The sequence below is a fragment of the Jatropha curcas genome, chromosome 10 (assembly GCF_041381405.1).
Source record: "Jatropha curcas cultivar XTBG-Jc1 chromosome 10, XTBG_Jcur_1.0, whole genome shotgun sequence".
In the NCBI taxonomy this organism is placed as follows: domain Eukaryota; kingdom Viridiplantae; phylum Streptophyta; class Magnoliopsida; order Malpighiales; family Euphorbiaceae; genus Jatropha; species Jatropha curcas.
The window spans coordinates 19285668-19306053 of NC_143160.1; the positions used below are offsets into that span (position 1 = coordinate 19285668).

Sequence of the window (20386 nt, forward strand, 5' to 3'; positions counted from 1 at the left end):
AATTATGTATGGTTCCACCTAGATTGACTCAATTCAATCATGTTCTTAATAAAGCACTTAGGGTTTTCTTCTCGCACTTCTTTTAGAGTTTAGACTATCAAAGACAGTACTATAAACAAAACGCTATCGTTTTTCACATTATTCTCTTGTTTTGTTTTACTTCTTTGCCCTTCTACACATTCAATATGCCTTGCCAACCCATTAAAAGTATTTGGCTACAACATTAAAATTGTGACCCCACCTCTTCTTATTTAGACAATATAATACTATCATGACATGGAACGATTTATTCCATTTATCATTTCTGTTAGCATTTTGATAAAGTCAAAACTTTATCTCTATTACTTGTACCATTTAATAATATATTTTATAATAACTTTTAGAGGTTAATGAAAATTTTTATGAAATGTTAAACACTATAATGTTTAATGGAGGACTGTAAATGAGATAAGCCGCTCGTGAGCTACTCGAGGCTCGGCTTGGTAAAAGCTCGCTTGATCTCGTTCAATAAGCTTATCAAGCCGAGCTCGAGCTTGGGTCATTAGCTTGCAAGCTACCTCGCAAGCCAGCTTTATCGAGTCGAGCTTATGAGTTAGCCTTATTGAGCCATGTCGAGCTCACGAGCTAGCTCAATAAGACAAAATCAATTAAAACCTATATTAAAACGACGTCATTTTGGTTAATAGATTTCGAGCTTGAGCTTGAGCTCGGCTCGTTTATGGTTATCGAGTCCAGCCTGAGTCGAGCTCGAGCTCGGCTATTTATAAACAAGCCGAGCTCGAGCTCAAAATTTCGAGCTCGAAACGAGCTTGAGCCGAGCTTGAGTATATCCTTATCGGGCCAAGCTCGAGCTCACCAAAGCTCGGTTCGACTCATTTAGATCCCTAGTTTAGTGTTTCAAAATTAATTAAATTTTTTGATAATCATACACATTATTTTTTTTCCCCTTGAATTTAACTAATTAAACAACTAATGTCATTTTTTGTCATTTTAAGTTAATAGATAATTAAACACATAATTTTACCGAATACTTCCTATTCAAACAGCTATATATAAATAGCTTTTAGGTAAAAGCTAACCGTCACTAGAACAACCCTTAAACAAAAAAAAATAAAAAAAAAGGAAAAAGCATCCTTATTATTTTCCAATACGTTACCATCCTTTTTCGTCTCATGCAAAGGAAGCCTAAAGATTATTTATTTGTATCAACTATTGGATTCCTTTGACAACATTCAAGGTTCGAATTTTGGCTTTATAAATGAAAAAAACTGACTGGGAGGGTGGACTCATAATGGACCTTTGCAGAACTCGAATTTTGATTAATTGAATGTGCTGAATACCGGGTTTTTTTACCAAAAAAAAAAAAAAAAAAGATTATTTATTTACTGTTTGGTTCCCGAACCTTAGCCATCAGCATTACATAAAAACTCCTTCAAGGGCGGTAATGTGGGGGCTTTAGTAGCCACTAGAAAGACAGCCAGATACTTGGCATTTGCTAATGGCCATGGAAACTGCTTCATGTTCAATTCTTTACTCGCTCCGTTTGTCAAGCACCATAACCAACTGTAATAAATGCTATTATGTAGCTCGGCCCAGGATTATTAACAATTTGTTTCTAGGTCCTTTTTCCTTTACTTTTTCTCGGAAATATAATTTTCTAGGAAAAAGTTCGCAACCCAATGGGTTTATTCCATTTTGTTCACCTTCCAGTTCCCCCGACGAAAGACCATCTCCAGAATTTGCTGTTCTTCTCGAGGTTGATGGGTATTAATCTTTTTTATGTTTTTTTTTTTTTTTTTATTTGGGTCCAGTTTTGTCCTAATGTTTCGTGCTACTCCGTTAGTTATAATTGCTTTGTTCCTAAATTTCGGTGTTTTCTTTGAGATTGATAATTCTGTCCTCTACTAGCTGTTGTGTGTGTATACATATAACTTACTGTATCATCACCGAGCATCTTTGCTACTTAATGCCTTTTTTCTTTTTATTGATTTTTAATTTTCTACTTCAGAAGTTTCAGAGATGGGTCTATTTCTTATCAAATTTTTACATCGGTGCTACTGGTTTGTAATTCAATGATGTTCTATATTCCTGTAGCAAACTTGTTAATGAACTGTAATTTATACTGTATTTTGCGTTTGAAACATCTTGATCGTGTAATGCAAACATCACAACTCAGCTTGGTGCAACTCATTGTTGATCTCTAGATCCTTGGGCCTACCATTTGGAGCATTTTCCTTCACCAGATGGTTTATGGCTACACTTCCAGATCCCTTATTGTCCTTGGTCTATCTATCGAAATTTTCTTCCTTGATGTTGCTCAATCTTCCACATTGACTGCTTGTTTACACTTGAAAATGCAAAACCATCTTACTTGCTCCTCCTTCAGTTCATTCTCGATGGATGGCACTTCCACATTTCTATGAGTGCATTCTTTGGTCATTTCTAGAATTTCCACCTTGTTCATAGTAGTGTCTCATCTATCCCATGCTTATTTTATGGACAGAACATGTTTGACCATTGTAGAAGTAGAGATAGTTAGAAGCCTTGGTAGTTCTTTCCTTCTCCCAATTGTTATCTCTTCAATAATACATATCTCTAGGGTGGGGATTACCAGTGTTTGTTGGTTTCCAGATTAATTTTAATGCCTTACTTTTTTTACAGGGTTCTTATAGATGCATACCGCTTAGGAAATCGCCAAGCCTTTAATGCAGGTACAATGATGCATTAATTACATCACCTATGGCATCATATTTTCTATGGTCTTGCCTATCTATTTGTTTGAGATGTATAAGTTTAAGGACACTTTTCTTTCTTGATACCATCAGCATTTAAGAAGCTCGGACTTGATTGTGCGAATTGGACTGAACCTATCTATCTAGACCTTGTAAGGTGCGAAATGATTCAACGTGCTTTTGTTCATTCTGAACTGTAATTTGATGGAAATTCTCATCAATCCAAGATAAAAATTGCTTTCTAAGTCTTATATTTGAGTTGGTTTGTAATCAATTTTGCACTTTATTTTACATTTTGGTTACCATCGTTGGTGTTTCTGTCAATGTCATATTTTCTAACTATATCTCTTCTTCATTGTCATTTGGACTGATACAAATTATCATTTGATTTAGAAAATTATCTCAGTTGCATTTATGTTTAAGTTCGATATCTACTGTACAAATTATACTTTCTGATTTCCAGGAAGAGTGCTACTGATGAGGAAAGGATGCTGATTTTATATTTTAACCAGGTGATTTTTCTGTTGAAATTATTTCTGTGGTATAATTTGTTCGGCACAGTTAATCTCTCTATTCTCTTGCAGATTGGTTGGCCCACTTCATTGCCCACAAGTGAGAAAGGCACGTTCATAAAAAATGTTCTGCGAGAAAAGGTATCATGTTTACAGGTGGCCTAATGTTTATGAAGTTCATTTGCTTATGTATTGAATACTTTTGTTGTGTGATTAGGTAGTTTTTTAAATATTCGAGGTTCCTATAACTGGTTCATAGTTAGTAAACTCATTATCACTTTTGGCTGATTGAATTGGACGAGAACCTGATCAAATGCACTAAATACACTACAGGGAAAGAAATATGGTTTCATGTGCTTTGATAAAAAGTTGTTGCAAATGCCTATAATAAAATCCTTTTTCTTCCAAATTCTACCAAGGATGCAAATTTCCAACTTATTATTCGATGGAAAAATATAGTTAAGATCATGGCTTGAGAGGGGATTTTTTGAGATTTTTATGCTAATTTGAAATTTAGAAACAAGGTTTTGTGCTATTGAGAATATAGAGGGCATTCGATAGATTTGTTGTTTTATTTTAAATGATGAGCAGCTGGTCAAAGGCAGCATCCAAGGTGTAATCTTATCAATTACAGTAATCTGTAGTGAACCAATAAAATGGAAAGTGTAGCAGTTGAGCCATCCATACTTCCCCTCTCCAAATCCCCAATTTCTGAAAAGAAAAAGGAAGAGGAAAAAGAAAAAAATAAAAAAAGAAGAGATGGTTTCTTTCTCTTTCTGTCCACGCCCTCCCTCTTTCTGGTTGGTTTTATTCGTCAATACTCCAAAATGGTGTCACTTGTTCCCATAATACCTGTTACTTCACACAGGCACACCCATAAAATAAATGTTTGTGCAAGTGTTTATAAACTTAATGTCAACAATTATACCATTTTTCATGTCCTCCTTTTTCAACTGTTTGTTCTTAGAATGTGTGATGAATTTCTGAGCAATTATTTTTTATGCCAGAATAATGCAATGGACGAATTTCTGATGTCAAAAAATTCACCTTTACGTCCTGGAGTAGAAGAGTGAGTCGTCTAATCCTAACTGAATATAAGTGGGCCATGGATTGGGCCATTCATATTCTCTTTTCAACTGCCTCTTTTAACTTTGATGCCACCATTTACTATTCAAGCAAGCATAATTGTGTCTGAATCTCTTTGATGATTCTTCTAGTCCAGTAGTAAAGTGGTAGCTGTGTCAAATCCCCTAATGAATGAGATCACTATTTGCTGGATTGTTTAGGGGTATTGATCAACTTTATGCTATATATAAAAGATTATGTTTTTCACATTATTGAGGTTAGAAACAAAGTATGATCTAGGTGTTTCTGGTTGAGCTTTGCTATTTCTAGATAATTTGAAAAGGTTGTTTAGTAGGATATCTTTAATGAAACTTCATCGTCACACTTAAAATTAAAATTTTCAACACTTAATAGTTTTGAGTTGTTTGATAAGGTTTATATGGATATCGCTTAAAAGTCTCATTAAGTTGAAATTTTATAATCCTAGTACAGGAAATAAATACAATTATGGAATCTCAAAAAATAGGAAGTGAATAGTCAATGCTCTCTCTCAAGTTGGTGGATAGATATAACCGCATGCCCAACTTGCAAACTAACGTATGAAATGATTTGCTATTAAAGATTCTTGGTAAACACTCCAACTAGTTGTTCTTCTGAGGTCACATGAAAATCTTCAAAACACCATGTGTTACCTTCTCTATTATATATGGGATTGTGAATTCATAATTTGAGGATCACGTTCCCCTAATTTGAGGAATTATCTTTCCTAATTTATGGGATTATCGAGCCTAAAAATTATGATTGTTTCCTTTAATATACCTTCCTTAGCTACACTCCTTATGTATATAAATACAAGCTATAAAATGTGCTTGGCCACACAATCTTTATTAGCCTTAAGATTAGCGTCCGTGGATGTAGGCCATTTGGTTGAAGTCTCCTCTCTTAGTTCTCCTCTTCTTTCATATTATTCTAAATTTATAACAACAACCAATCTAGCTTTTGACTTCTCAATGAAACCATTTGCCTTATGTTTTATTGTGAACACCCATTTGCATCCAATTGGTTTCTTTCCTAAAGGAGGAGCAACAAGGTCCAAAGTCTCATTTTGTGCCAAAGCTTTCATCTCTTCAACCATTGCCTCTTTCTAATTTGATCACAAGATGCTTCTTGCTAACCCTGTGGAATAGAAACTGAAGCAACAAATGATAGAAAGGATCTATCGGAAGGAGACAGGGAGTTATAGGAAACAAAGTTAGAGATAGGATGTTTATTACAAGCTCAATTCAGTTGTATTCATAAAGGGTTCAATTGAAGTTCTTTTACTGACTTTCTACAAGCCTTACATGTTTTTCTAAGCAGTTGTATTATAATCAATTAAATTTGAAATTATTCGACATTGAGATGCAATATTTTTTTCTACACTGTCAAATCATAATTGGAATTCAAAAATTATTAATAGGGGCTTACTAAAATTACTAGCACTGTTGCCACCAAAAAACTCGTATTACTCAAGAAAAGGAGATGGATGAAGATTTTTTATAGTGTGTATGATATGTTTGGCACCTGTTTTGAGTTTGGAAAAAAATAACATTTGATTTATCCATCATAAACAAACTAATAATAGATAACAAAGGTTTCATCTTTCATAAAAATTTAATGTCAACATATGCAACCCTACCCATTTTGAGGGATGTGTCTCCAGGATCTCCACTAATCACCTTCTGGGAAGGAAACAAAAAAAGAAAAAACACTTTTCAAAAGAACTTGGTATTTTAGATTTTACAAGTGTTTCTTTTTATGCCAATATCAAATTCTTTATATGACGTTGGAGGTGTTGACAATGTCCTCATATGCACTTTAAAATTCCCTTGACGTTGACATTTTAAATCCACATTGGGCAATTTTTGTTTGCAGTTTTATTGATGCTTAGGCAATTTTTATTTGCAGTTTTATTGATGCTGCATCTAAAGAAGGAATACCTGTGGTCATTCTAACCACTTGTAGTAAACATGAGGAAAATATCACTAGGTATGTTCTTTTGTTTTTAAAGATTGTTTTATAGTAAGAGTTACCATAATTATTAATGACATATATTGACTAAATGTTTACATAGGCATGTACTGCGCAAATGTTAATATAAGCATGGTACTTTCATTCTTATTCTCGTTTCCATTAACTTTTCCCCTTCAGTTGGAAACTTAAGCACATTAGCTGAAGCTGAAATCTCTCACATAATTTCCATGAGATAGAGATCTTGTTTACAGTAACTTTATAACCTTATGATGCTTCGGCACACTTTGCTATATTCAAAATAGTACACAAGGTGTATTTCTGTCTTAACTAGTGAACAAAGGGCACGTCTTGTTGTAACAAGATCTTCTACATCAAACCAATGCATAGAAACTTTATTTGCAACCCTTCATACTTTATCGATATTGTGTCACATTTTTTTCACCATTTAGCCAAGCTCTTGCATGAAACTGTTAAAGAAAATTTTTGGAACTACAGAAGACAGAAGTTATCCCCTAGGGGTGCAACATAAATTCTTCAAAAAAGGATTGGAGGCCCCAAATTCATTCAGAGTTGGAGAATGAAACTTTTTCAAGAAAAATTTCAATATGAATTCAGGATACTTTCGAAGCAGTAAAGCGGTAATAGGATAATTATCTTCTCAGTAAATGCATTGGAATGGAGTATAAAGTCCATTTCATCCTTGTATTTGAAGAAATGAACTCTAAGTTTCATCCTCATATGCAAATAAATGAACCTGAACAACTCATTTTGATGGGGTGTTGGTAGGTTTTTGAAAGTAAGTTAAGGTAATGTTAAGTTTTTGGGTTGTTTGAGAAGAGGATTTGAGGGGGAGGGAGGTTTTTTAATGGTTATTTGAGGGGTTGAAAACCCACTGAAAGCCTTGTGGGCATGGTTAAATATTTTAGTTTCGTATATTATACATGTTGATTCTTTAAAACCCCAATTACTCGCCCCGTATTTCTTTTTTTTTTCTTCCTTCATAATCTAAGAACAAATTTGATATTCGTAAATGAGTACTTCATTAGAAAAATAGTTTTAACCAATTTATATGTCTAAAATAACAACTTTCATGATAATGATATTTTTGTAATCTTCATATTTATTACTGAACCTTATCTCCTAAAACCCCCAACCAAACCATACAAGGTTATTAAAATTTCAATTTACCTCACCTTCCTTCCAATAAAAAAAAGAAACATTACCTTGCCTAATTGATACATATCCTATTCATAGGGATTTTAGGAGTATTTATTTTAGGAAAAAAAAATAAATATAGAAAGTAGAAATTGTAGGAATTAGGCTTGTTTGTGGGTCGGGTTGGTTTGGTTGATTATTAAGTGCAATTTGAAAAAAGTTGAAATAAAACCAAATCTTTAGTGACAGTTTGGTTTGGTTTGAGGTGGTTTAAAAGAAGAGAAATTAAACTCTTTCATTCATCTAGTTAATAAGGAAAAAAAAAAAAGATTAATACTACATTAAACATAGAAAGTGAATTAAATACAAACAATGACATAAAACACACATGTTTTTAAGTAGTTGTTCAAAGTTTTTACATTAATTTTTTTATGTTTATTTTGAATATGTCCAAAAATATTATATTAACCCCTTATATATTTTAAAGATCTCTCTCTCTCTCTCTCTCTCTCTCTCTCTATATATATATATATATATAATTAAGAATGGGAGGGGAAAATCTTAGGATTGACAAAAATAACCCTACTAAATTTATAGATTGACAAAAATTTCTTTAAAGATTTTAATTTTATTGGTTGAAAAGATAAATGTGATGTAATTTGATTGGTTATATTAGTTTCCTATTTAAATCTAAATTTTATTGGCTAAAAAATAAAATAACAAACTATTAAAAGGAAATAAAAAATGTTTAATAGTGTACAAAATAATTATGAATTTAATAAATTGGAAAATTTAATACAATCCCTAATTCAGAAGTTTTATACTAATTAAAGTTTTTAAATTATATCCCATTTTAAAAGTTTTGTCATATCTTAATTAAGAATTCCAATCTTATTATAGACGTGTTGTCCTATCTTAATTAGGAATTAGATATTGTACATCGCTATGATATATATATTTTTTACTTTATATGTGCAAGTTTTATTTACTTTTCACTATAAAGGTTTTGCTATCAAGAGTATGTCGGACACTCATCACTTGACTTATTAAGTTTTGAGGTATGGATCTTAAGGGTGTAAATGAGCAAGCCAGCTTGCAACCTATTCGAGCTAAGCTCGAGAAAAGTTGGGCTTGATGTTCAAACTCAAGAGCTTCTCGAACCTTATTGATATTTTTTACAAACATATATATAATATTTATTTTAGACTTACTTGAGTCTTGAGCTCAAAATTTTTCGAGGTGAACTCGAGCCAAGTTGAATTCTACTGGGCTGAGCTTTGAGCTTGGTAGGTTTGAGCTCGACTCGACTCATTTACACCCTAATGGCCCTACTTGTAATGTTGAAGCAGACAAGTGTTCAAGTCTTTTTTACATCATCATTGTTCTAGTAATGTGAAGCGTATTTGTGTAGTCTTGATAAAACTTGATTAAGTAACAAAAGAAGTGACAAGCAATTTTTGTTCTACATTCACCTTCAATTATTTTCTTCCTTTCTCTTTCTTTCTAATTTTCTCTCGTCTTTAGGGATGGTAAAATCAGCCCAAACTGAACCTAGTCAAACTCTAAAATTTGTGTTTTGATTGTTTGGATTGGGTTTGGGTAAAACCTGATATTTTCTTTTAGGTGTATGGGTATTGCTATTGAAACGAACCCGAACCAACTCACGCAAACTTTTGGTAAATAGCTGAACTTCAAACCTAAAATCGAGAGATTCAAAAAATTATGGATTTTTTTTTTAAATTGCTGCATGTAATTTTTCATAAATTGAGATCTGTAGCATACTCGCAAACATAAATTTTTTTTCTCAACTATTTATATAAAATTACAATTTGACTTTTATTGCAATGTACTATAGTGCAACGTGGAACCACCATAGTTTTCATGGTTTAATTTTGTCGGCTTTTGAATATTTTAAGTTTCGAATTTGACGTTCAATCTCTAATATTTGGTTTAAATTTACTAGCAATGAAGCAAAATCTTGTAATAGCAATTTTTTTTTAAACCAAAGATTAAAATTCATGATTATATATATATATATATATATATATATATATATATATATATATATATATATATATATATATATGTTTTGATTACTTAGACTATATGGTTAGAGAAATGAGTTTTTGAGAGTTTCCAGTTTATGGAAACGTATTTAGAGAAGGAAAACGTGTTTCCAAGTTACTCAATTTATGGAAACAGCCCCGAAACGTTTTTGAGGAGTTTCCAAGCCTTTCCACAGGAAATGTTTCCGAAACGCAAAAACGGCAGCCAAAGGAAGTTTCCTATGAAGGAAGTTTCCGTGCAACATAGGCTATGAGAATCCTTATTTGTGATAAATTCAGTATTGTCATCTTTTAAAAATGTTTGTACATTAATTTATTTGGTCATTGTACCATTTTTACATTTTTTCGTTACTATTTTCATATTTGAACAAATACTTCTATTTTTTATTAAATATAATTTTAATCTTTAAATGGATATGTATCGTAACCCATGGCCATACCCGAATCTGAAATGGGTAGTTTAGTAGGTTGTTTGGTAGCATTAACGGAACATGCCATTCACCCATACTAGTTAAGTCAATATGTACATCCTTGAGCCTTCTGCTAGTTAATTTCAATGCTACATCCGTTTCGAGTATATAATTAGAATATGCTTGTATTTGTGTGTTGTCAAAATTGTTAGATCCATTATAGACAAGCTTGGTCATGAAAGAACTTCGAAGATAACAATTGTTGGTAAAGAGGAAGTGGAACAGAGTTTATATAGCCAACTTCTTGGTACAGGAGTTTTTTCTGGCTTGGATGAGCAACTTGCTAAGGAAGCAAGAAAAGCAGGTAAATCGTAAAGTTGGGTTGATTGACACATATTTACTCAATAATATTCATCTTTTCACTTTAGAAGATTGGATACTAAAGGAGTCTGTTCTTGATTTTCGGACCAGCTTCCGCTGAGAAACAAAAAATAGCTGAGAAGGTTGCATCCATGTTAAAATTGAGTGTGCAGATTGATACTAGCTCAACTGAAAGGTTAGTCCACATATCTGCCTTAATTATATATTTTCCACTTTTTAATTACTATCTTCACAGCTTCTCTTCTGCTTAAATTTTTATGATGCACTTAGTAAAATAATTTGCTGCAATAATTTTTTGTTTGATTTTGCCCTTATTAAGATTTTATGCAATTTAATTCTCAGTGCTTTTTGAAATGTTAGATGTTGTTATGTGCTTAACAAACACAGTTGTCAAGCTTTTCAACTATTATTGGTCATCAATATACCGGTGCTGACATTGTTGTAATCAGGCCTAATTGCTAAAAGAAAAAAAAAGACCCTGAACTTAGTTTCTTCTGAATTCTGTTAATTTATTTTTTTCAATTACATGAATCGGACTTTAATTATTGATATAATAAACAAACATGAAAACAGTGAACTGGTTGTCATTGGTTTCTCTTTAATAAATTAGCAAAGTAAAATTTAGTATGACCTTGGAAGCACCATATTTGAAAAGGTACTACTGAGATTGGAGAGTCCAAGTTTATATAAACCCCACATTTCATTCTTTCAATGTGAGATTGAAGTCTCAAACCTTGTCATGAGGATCATAATGAATATGTTCCTATATATTGTATGTTATGAATGCTTTCTATATATTTGATTTTTGAGGTTAATTCACTATTATATACAAGTTATGTATTTTATCTTAGTGTAATTTAATGTGGAAAATTATTGTTGTATTATTTTCATCAATAGGGACACATATATATACATATACAGGATACTATAAACTTATTAGGAATCTAACTCCTAACCGAACTCTATTTACAACTTGTCCTTAACACTCCCCTTCAAGTTGGAGCATAGATGTTAATCATGCCCAACTTGTTACAAAGATAGTTAACCCAAGGTCCATTTAGAGCTTTTGTAAAGATATCTCCTAACTATTCACTTGTTTTAACGTGCTCTGTAGAGATAACAACCTGTTGTATCTTTTCACGAATGAAATGACAATCAATCTCGATATGTTTTGTTCTTTCATGGAATACTGGATTTGATGCAATGTGAAGAGCAGCTTGATTATCACACCATAACTTTGCAGGCAAGGACGACTTGAAGCCAATTTCCTCTAACAATTGACGAATCCAAATTATTTCACAAGCAGATTGTGCCATAGCTCGATATTTTGATTCAGCACTCGATCGTGAGACTACATTTTGTTTCTTGCTCCTCCACGATATCAAGTTTCCACCCACAAAGACAAAATATCCTGAAGTTGATCTTCTATCAACCTTCGAACCTGACCAATCCGCATCCGAAAAACACTCAAATGTCCAAATGCCCATGATTACTGTAAAGGAGGCCACGACCTGGATTACCTTTCAAGTAGCACAAAATTTGTCCTAAAGCTTCCCGATGAATAACAGTAGGAGAAGACATAAACTGGCTTAAGACGCTCACAGAGTAAGCAATATCTGGACGTGTTACCGTAAAACAATTCAGCTTGCCCACCAATCTTCTATACATCTCAGGATCATCAAATAGCTTACCACCAATTGAAAGTTGCAAATTAGGAGTCATTGGAGCATTGCATGGCTTGGCACCCAATTTTCCAGTTTCCTTTAGTAAGTCAAGGACATACTTCCTTTGAGATAAGAAGATGCCTCTCTTACACCTAGATACTTCTATACCCAAAAAATACTTCAACAATCCTAAGTCTTTTGTCTGGAATTGAGTCTGGAGGAATGACTTGAGTGATGTAATGCCTGCAGAATCACTCCCTGTAATAACAATGTCATCAACATAAACCACAAGTACAATCAAACCAACCTTAGTACTTCTGAAAAATACAGAATGATCAGAAGTACTCTTCTGCATGCCAAATTGGTGAACCACATTGCAAAATCTACCAACCAAGCGCGAGGACTCTGTTTTAGGCCATAAAGAGATTTTCGAAGTTTACACACTTTACCCAACTCCCCCTGAGCAACAAAGCCTGATGGTTGCTCCATGTAAACTTCCTCCTGAAGATCCCCATGAAGAAAGGCATTCTTAACATCCAACTGATGTAAAGGCCAGTCAAAAGTAGCTGCTAAAGAAATAAACAAACGAACAGAAGACAATTTGGCTACAGGAGAAAAAGTATCAGAGTAATCAAGGCCATAAATCTAAGAATAGCCCTTAGCAACTAATCGAGCCTTGAGACGGGCAACAGATCCATCAGGATTCATTTTAACTGTGAAAACTCATTTACAACCAATAGCTTTCTTACCTGCCGGGAGAAGCACAAGATCCCAAGTACCATTAGTATCAAAGGCAGCCATCTCCTCTTTCATTGCTGCACACCAACCAGGATTGAACAAAGCTTGGACAACAATTTTAGGGGTAGAGACAGAGTCTAGGTTACTTACAAAACAACGAGATGAAGGAGAAAGATGATCATAACTAACAAAAGAAGAAATAGGATAGGTACACTTGCGTTTACCTTTTCGAAGAGCAATGGGAAGGTCAAGGTCTGACTGAGGAGTGAATGGCACAGGCTCAGGTTGAGTGGAGGGAACCGGATCTTCTGTTGAAGCGGTAGATAGGGGAAGTGAGTCAAGAGTTCCTGGTCTCCTGGAATAAACCTGTTCAAAACGAGCGCGGACAGATGCTGGTGCAGGAAGGAGAATAGGAGGAGCAGACGTTGTAGCAGGAGCAGGTGCAAGTTCAGGAACAGGAGCAGGAGCAGGTGCAAGTTCAGGAACAGGAGCAGGAGCAGGAGCAGGAGAGCTAGGAAATTGCTGGATAGCGTAGACTAAAAGCTCATCATCCTCCCCCTTACTCTTATATATAGGAGAAGGAAAAAATGGAGTGTTCTCAAAAAATGTGCATCGACAGAAATAAGATAACAATCAAGATCGGGAGAGAAACAACGATATCCCTTTTGATGTCGAGAATACTTAAGAAAAATACAATGAAGGGATTTTGGATCTAATTTGGAGACCTGTGCACGAACATCACGAACAAAATAAGTACAACCAAAAATACGAGGTTCAATAAGGAATAAAAGTCTAGAAGGAAACAAGACACTATAAGGAATTGCACCATTAAGCACAGAAGAAGGCATGCGATTAATCAAAAAACATGCAGTAGAGACAGCATCCGCCCAAAAATGTTTAGGGACCTTCATTTGAAATAGGAGTGCCCTAGCAACCTCAAGAAGATGTCGATTTTTTCTTTCTGCAACCCCATTTTGAGAAGGAGTATCAATACAAGATGTTTGATGAAGAATATCATTCTGTGACATATAAGATTGGAAGGAACTAGATAGATATTCTTTAGCATTGTCACATTGCAATGTGCGGACAGAGGTATTAAATTGAGTTTTAATCTCAGCACAAAAGGAACAGAAAATAGAGAATATCTCAAAACGAGTTTTCATTAAAAATAACCAAGTAACACGAGAATAATCATCCACAAAAGTTATGAAATATGATTAAAACTCATAATGATTAATTAAACCAATTACCTCATTGTCAATCGAATTCGGAAGCTGGAAAAATAATCGAGCATCCTCTCTAAGCCAGATTTGCCTAGCATCTCCTTCAGGTGGATCGTTGGTCAAGTGGTCGAACTGTTTTACTCCATGCCGGAAACTGAGAGCCAGTGACAGGAGATGGCTGCACGCGCCCGCACGCGCCGGCGCGTGAAGAAGAGCGGAAATTATGAGTGGCGCGTGAAGCCCACTCGCTACGATTCCGGTGACTAGATTTGGAGGGAGAGCCGATCGGCGGCCTGCCCTTCTTCCTTGGGTGGCGTTGAGACAAAAACACCAGCCTTTGTGGGTGACCTAGACTGGCAGTCACCAAAAAACACCCTCTGCCTGTAGTTTCAACACAAAAGAGCAGAGAAAAAAAACCTAACGAGCCCCCCGGGCTCTGATACCATGTAATTTAATGTGGAAAATTATTGTTGTATTATTTTCATCAATAGGGACACATATATATACATATAAAGGATACTATAAACCTATTGGGAATCTAACTCCTAACCGAACTCTATTTACAACTAACACTTAGGAAATCATCTAATGAATCCCTATAATAATGCTAGCCTACGTACTTAGATAGTTGAATTTTTATAACAATCCCCCTCAAGTTGAAGTGGAGATGTCAATCAAGCCCAGATTGTTACAATTGTAGTCAACCTGAGCTCTATTTAGAGCTTTTGTGAAAATATCTACTAGCTGCTCTTCTGTTTACATGTCCTGTCAAGATAATCTCATGCTGTATCTTTTCATAAACTAAGTGACAGTCAATCTCAATATATTTAGTTTGCTCATGAAACGCTGGATTGGATGCGATAAGAAGAGTAGCTTGATTATCACACTACAACTTAGCACGTGATGAGGTCTTAAGACGGACTTCATATAATAATTGATGTATCCAAATTAACTCATATGGAGGTTGTGACATAGCTCGGTATTTTGATTTGTTGATTTGTATAATCCTGGAATACTTTGTATAATCAATTTAGGTGGTTTTTTATGAGGATTTCTCGTTTTCCCTTTATTATATCGTTCTTATTTAGATGTGGATTTGTACATATATATAGTGTTGATGCAAACCACAAGAATATATAGAAATAGAGAAGAACTTTCTCCCCCACCTGTCTCTGATAATTCAACATGGTATCAGCGCCAAAGGCCTGATTTGAAAATGAAAAAGTTGTTCTTCTCGGTCCATTTGGTGGAAAACTGAAGGGAGTTGGTTATCACTGTCACTCTCAGGAGTTAGCCCAGCTGTGGGTCAGTCCTCCGCCAGAAGCTCGCGATTGTCCGTTGAAAAGCGTGAGCTCACGCGCCTGAAACAGATCCAGCTTCCTGTCCACGCGTCTGCGCGTGACACCGTTTTCCAGTGACTTCTCTCGCCACAGTTTCTTCTAGACGATTCGCGCAAGCATTGCAATCCTTTTTGCGAACTCCATTCTGAACCTAGCTGGTTTTTTTTTCTTTGGTTCCCTCTATTTTTTTTTCAGTATTGTTTCTAGATCTGCCTTTATGATGCAGGAGCATTCAAGACTAATTAAGAAGTTTTCTTTTAGTTCCTTATTTATTTAGGATTCTTAATTAAATTGAAGCATGTTAATTAATCAGGAAATAATTTTCAGTTTTCCTTCTTTATTTAGGATTTAGCTAAATGGGAATACTATTCAGTCTAGGAGTATTAGCCAATTAGGAATACTTTTCAGTATAGAATTAGGATTTTTCCTAACTAATATAAATAGGACAGAAACAATTAGTTTTGGGTATTGTTTTTTATCTATGAATTCAAAATTTTAATTCTAAAGTTTTCTTTGAGACCGATATGTTATCTTGTTCCAACCATAATCAACCTATTCTAGCCCTAATTGTTGAGAGTTGATAAATTCTTCCCTTGCATCACTTTATTATCTTTATTTTGTTAAATGATGGGTGATGAGACAAAAACTACCAACATAAAAATTGAGCTATTCCAATGACAACCCCTCTTTACAAATCAGTCCTGTTAAGCTTGATGGAACTAATTATTTTACCTTGCTTAGTCAAGGTCCTGTCTGTTATTTATTAAAGCTAGACGACTGCAGGAATATCTGACTGGAACTAAAAACCAACTTGAACCAACCAGCCCAACCTATAATCACAAGGGATTCTGAAAATTCCCTAGTGGTAGGCATGGCCACCGATTTATTTTGAACTGGAACTGAACCATATTGTAGATGAACCGGAACAGGACCGGAACCGTCGGTTTAAAATTTTGAACCGGAACCAGCGGTTTAAGGGTTAGTTAAGGTTCATGTGAACGTTAAAATCTGAACCTGAACCGGTGATTAATCGCCGGTTCCGGTACAGTTCGAACCAGAAATTTTCTATTTTTATTTTCAAAATGATAATCACTTAGCCTATTTTACACATCTCTAAAAGTCTCAATAATATTTTACTACATGATATGATTTACTTAAGATTTTTTTTTTTAAATATACTTTACTTTAAAAGTTAAAAATCTAAAAAGTAAAATGGTAAAAAAAAAGAGAAATATTTAGTCTAAACTTATATTGTTTTTAACTTTTTTTTTTTAACCTTTTAAATTATTTACTAAGTTTAAAGTTATAATTTTTCAAAATTTTTATTTAATTTATTTAATAACATTTAAACAAAATAAAGTGATAATTTATTTGATTATTTTGTAAAATTAATTAATTTTTTTCTTATATGAGTATGGGTATTCTAAAATTTATTTTAAATAAAATTTACCAATATTTTTTACACTCATATTAATATTTTCGAAAGAAAAATGTAACATTAGAACCGATTTTTTTTTTAAAAAAAAAAACATATATCTCCGGAAACCGTGATCGGAACCAATGGTCGCCGGAACTGCACTGGAACCAGCGGGTTCAAGGGTCTGTTCAGGTTCAATATTTTAAAAATTTTGAACCGTCAGTTCCGTGAGCCAAAACTGGCGGTTCAATGAACCGGCCATGCCTACCTAGTGGTGTCTTAGCTCATTCATTCCATGCAACCTTATATTTCTAGTGGGCATTTGTTGTTGAACACTGCATCGAAAATTTGGAATGCTATTTCCCAAACTTACTCTCAACAAGGAAATGACACACATGCTTAAGAACTTTAGAAATAAGGTTCAAGGAACAAGCAAGGTGAGACGACTATTAATCAATATAATGCTGAATTGACAGTTTATGGCAGAAACTAGATTCCCTACCTAGTGTGAAAACAAGAAGTTGCTGAAGTCATGGTCTTCTGCACTGTGCCTGATTTTTATCCTGGCCTGAGAACTAATTCATGGATTTCTTTTTTCTGGTTTTCAAATAGCCTACAGTAGAATACTGGATAAGGATATGCATATGTTTGGGAATAGATAGCTCATGCATTGTTTGTCAAATTTTAAATGGTTAACTTGTTTATCTTTCGAAGTCTTATTTTATCTCATTTATTGAGGGTTACCCAGCCTAGAGAAGATCATTGCTGCATTGCGTGCTGGGGCGGAGTATGCTGGGGCACCAGTTAACCATTGTGTCCTTGTTGCTGGAAGCCAATCTGGAGTTGCTGCAGCTGCACAAATTGCCATGCCCTGTGTCGTTCTTCGGAGCAGGTAAAGGCTTGCTTCAATTTTACTGCCAATTTTTTGATACCTTAAGTTATGCATTTTCTTGTCTGCCTCTAGACATTTTTGTTAATAAATCTATTGACAACCTTTTCAATAGACGATGTGATTTAGAATCTGAATTTTTACTCCAAAAATGCTTAGTTCAACCAAAAACCAAATATACCTACAAAGGCAACAACCTTTAAATGCGGAGATATAAAATTACTAGAAAAACCTAGCAAACTATGAATGATGAAATGACCTTACAAAAATTCAAGTCTTATTTAGTTAACTACTCTAAAATAACCAACGGGAGAATAATAATTGTGAAGAGTCCCTTCTCTCCATGGGTTTTAAACTACATGACCTAAACCTAGCATGGGGTAAACAATCATATTCTGAATTGACATAATGATTAATGATCCATTTCAAATTATATCGTTGAAAATTAGAATAGCAACTATTTTACCTTCATATACATACTTACATGCAAGCAAACACACAAAGCCAAAATCTTAATCTTCTGCAATGGAAAAGGAAGAATGTGTTGTGAGAAGAGAAGAAGAGTCAATGGAACATTGATCACGGTTTATCCAGAGCGAATACTGCTTTTAATAGCCACACATTTTAGTGCAAAAGTAAGGCAGCTGTCATAGTATTTTGTGTTAAATATATCAGGCCAATCAGAAGCATCTGTCATATTATTTGCATAACATTTGACTTGGTTTAGCTTAATTTTAATTGTTAGAATTAGACAACACATTCTAACAAAAACTCAGAACAAATTTCCCCTTTTTCTTTTTTTTTTTTCTCTTTCTTCATTGACTTCGATTGCACATGTATAAAGCTTTTTGGGGCTTAATTCATTGGTCAGAGATTTTATTTTGCTTTCTTCTCAGTTCACGAGTAATAACATTTTGTCTTCAGTATTTCCAATTATTTTCCCACTGCAAATGTCTTTAGCGAAATAGAAATGATTAGTTTAACTTAGACGTATGTTTATAGCAAAGTTGGATATTGTTTGGTCACAATCAGGGTAAGAGCTGATCTATTTTTCAGTTTGCCTTTAAGTTTCCCGTTCTTGAAATTGGGATGGGTTGTTGAGATGAAATTATCTCCATGGTTACTTCCTACCTTGTTCTCTGTCTTTTGTTTTAAGAGATTTCACTCTGATCTTGGAGCTTTTTTTTTAATCTTCAATGCTAATATTATCATTGCTAAATATTTGGTCTACTTTTTACACACACACACACACACTCTCTCTCTCTCTCCCTTTTTTTTTTTTTTTTTTTTTTTTTTTGAGGAAGGGGGAATTGAAACCGGGTATATACCCAAGTGGCATATGTACTTACTTTAATCTATGTATGTGCTACTTCTTTATGCTCAGTTACTGCTTACCACTTTTGCTAGTTTGGTCTTTAAACGCTGAAGTGCTATGTGAATGTGATGTGACATTGGTGATTTATATTTTTATGATACCTAGTTACTTATTTACTGTGCTCAAATGAAAGCTCATTGGATAGAGCACTTCTTCAACAATTTGTATCTGACGATGACAGATAACAGGCTTAATTTTCATCTATAGTTGTTGAACTTATAACTGAATTTCAATTTTCTGTGGCAAAATCATTCATCTTCGATTTACTTAAATTCCAGTGGAATTTCTTGTTAAGGCCAATGTTTTTGGAACAAAGTTAGTAAGTGTACTTGTTGGAACAAAATCTAAAAATCTAAACAGAGGTTTTTTTTTTTTTTTTTTTTCACAATTTTAAGCTTGTGGTTACTCTGAAGTTCACGTTTAGTATCATTTGATCCATGGGTTATAATTGAAACAACTTAGTATACATTTGGTGAGCCTTAATGTAATATAATCAACATCGACGGTGTTTCTAGTAGATCAAAATACATTGCATTCTGTTCCATTCTATTACATTCAATTATAACTCTTATAACTTTACCTTCCTATCAGTATATTTTATGATGATAATAAACAAATTTATGTTGAAATGAAGCTTATCATATGGGTAATTAAAACCCTAAAATTAGTTTTGTTAAACATAAACAAACTGAGAAAGTTGCAAAAGCTTTGAATCGATATTTTTAGTACTTATGATTAAAATTGTAATAATTGCTTCTCTTCTCGTGCTTCGTATAATACTTTGTTCAGCTTGACATCAAGAGTGGAGTTCCCTTCAGCAAAAGCTATAATGGATGGTTTTGGAGGTGCAGATCTGACTATGAGTAAACTGCGACGACACATACAATCATGAATTGAGGTTGAGTCATGTGCTTTTTGTTCTGCACTTTTCTGATTTCCTTTTTATATTTGTAAAGTTTAATTTGCCTAAATAGATAAATAGATGACTTTATATGGCATTGCATCAATATCAAAGTTACTGAACAAATATCATATTAATTGGTGATGCTGTTGAACCTTTTCATGTGTAGAACAGAGATAAGGAAAAAACATGCCTTCTCTCTCCGTATTATTATCATTTCCTTTTTTTTTTTTTTTTTTTTTGAGATAATTATCGTTTCCAAATTTTAAAATTGAAGATTAAACTCTGTATTTGGGTATGTGTTTTTTCACTAAACTTTATTATTATTATTATTATTATTTGTTTGGATACATCGTAATTCACCTCCTAATGCTTATCATATCTTAATAACAAATTTTCATTTTCCTAGAATTATAATTGTGTTTTTGGTTGTTTGGCCTTAATAATTGTCTTAGCATATTTGCTTACCTCGATATAACTGTGTATGCATGATTTACACAAGCAA

The 20386-nt window shown here is 33.8% G+C and overlaps 1 protein-coding gene across 2 annotated transcripts; it reads left to right on the forward strand.

The window, feature by feature from the left end:
- The first annotated feature begins 1423 nt into the window (after positions 1 to 1423).
- Positions 1424 to 20110, forward strand: LOC105634598 (Haloacid dehalogenase-like hydrolase (HAD) superfamily protein). 2 transcript variants are annotated; one of them, XM_012217474.4, is made up of 11 exons: positions 1424 to 1764; positions 2662 to 2711; positions 2826 to 2889; positions 3196 to 3244; positions 3317 to 3385; positions 4252 to 4313; positions 6257 to 6337; positions 10166 to 10317; positions 10425 to 10509; positions 17465 to 17608; positions 19770 to 20110. In XM_012217474.4, the coding sequence occupies exons 1-11, from the start codon at positions 1499 to 1501 to the stop codon at positions 19870 to 19872; spliced, it is 1125 nt and encodes a 374-aa protein (XP_012072864.1). In that variant the 5' UTR covers positions 1424 to 1498; the 3' UTR covers positions 19873 to 20110. The 2 variants fall into 2 exon arrangements, with proteins under 2 accessions (XP_012072864.1, XP_020535120.1); XM_020679461.3 differs by having other exon boundaries at positions 1538 to 1756.
- Positions 20111 to 20386: the final 276 nt, after the last annotated feature.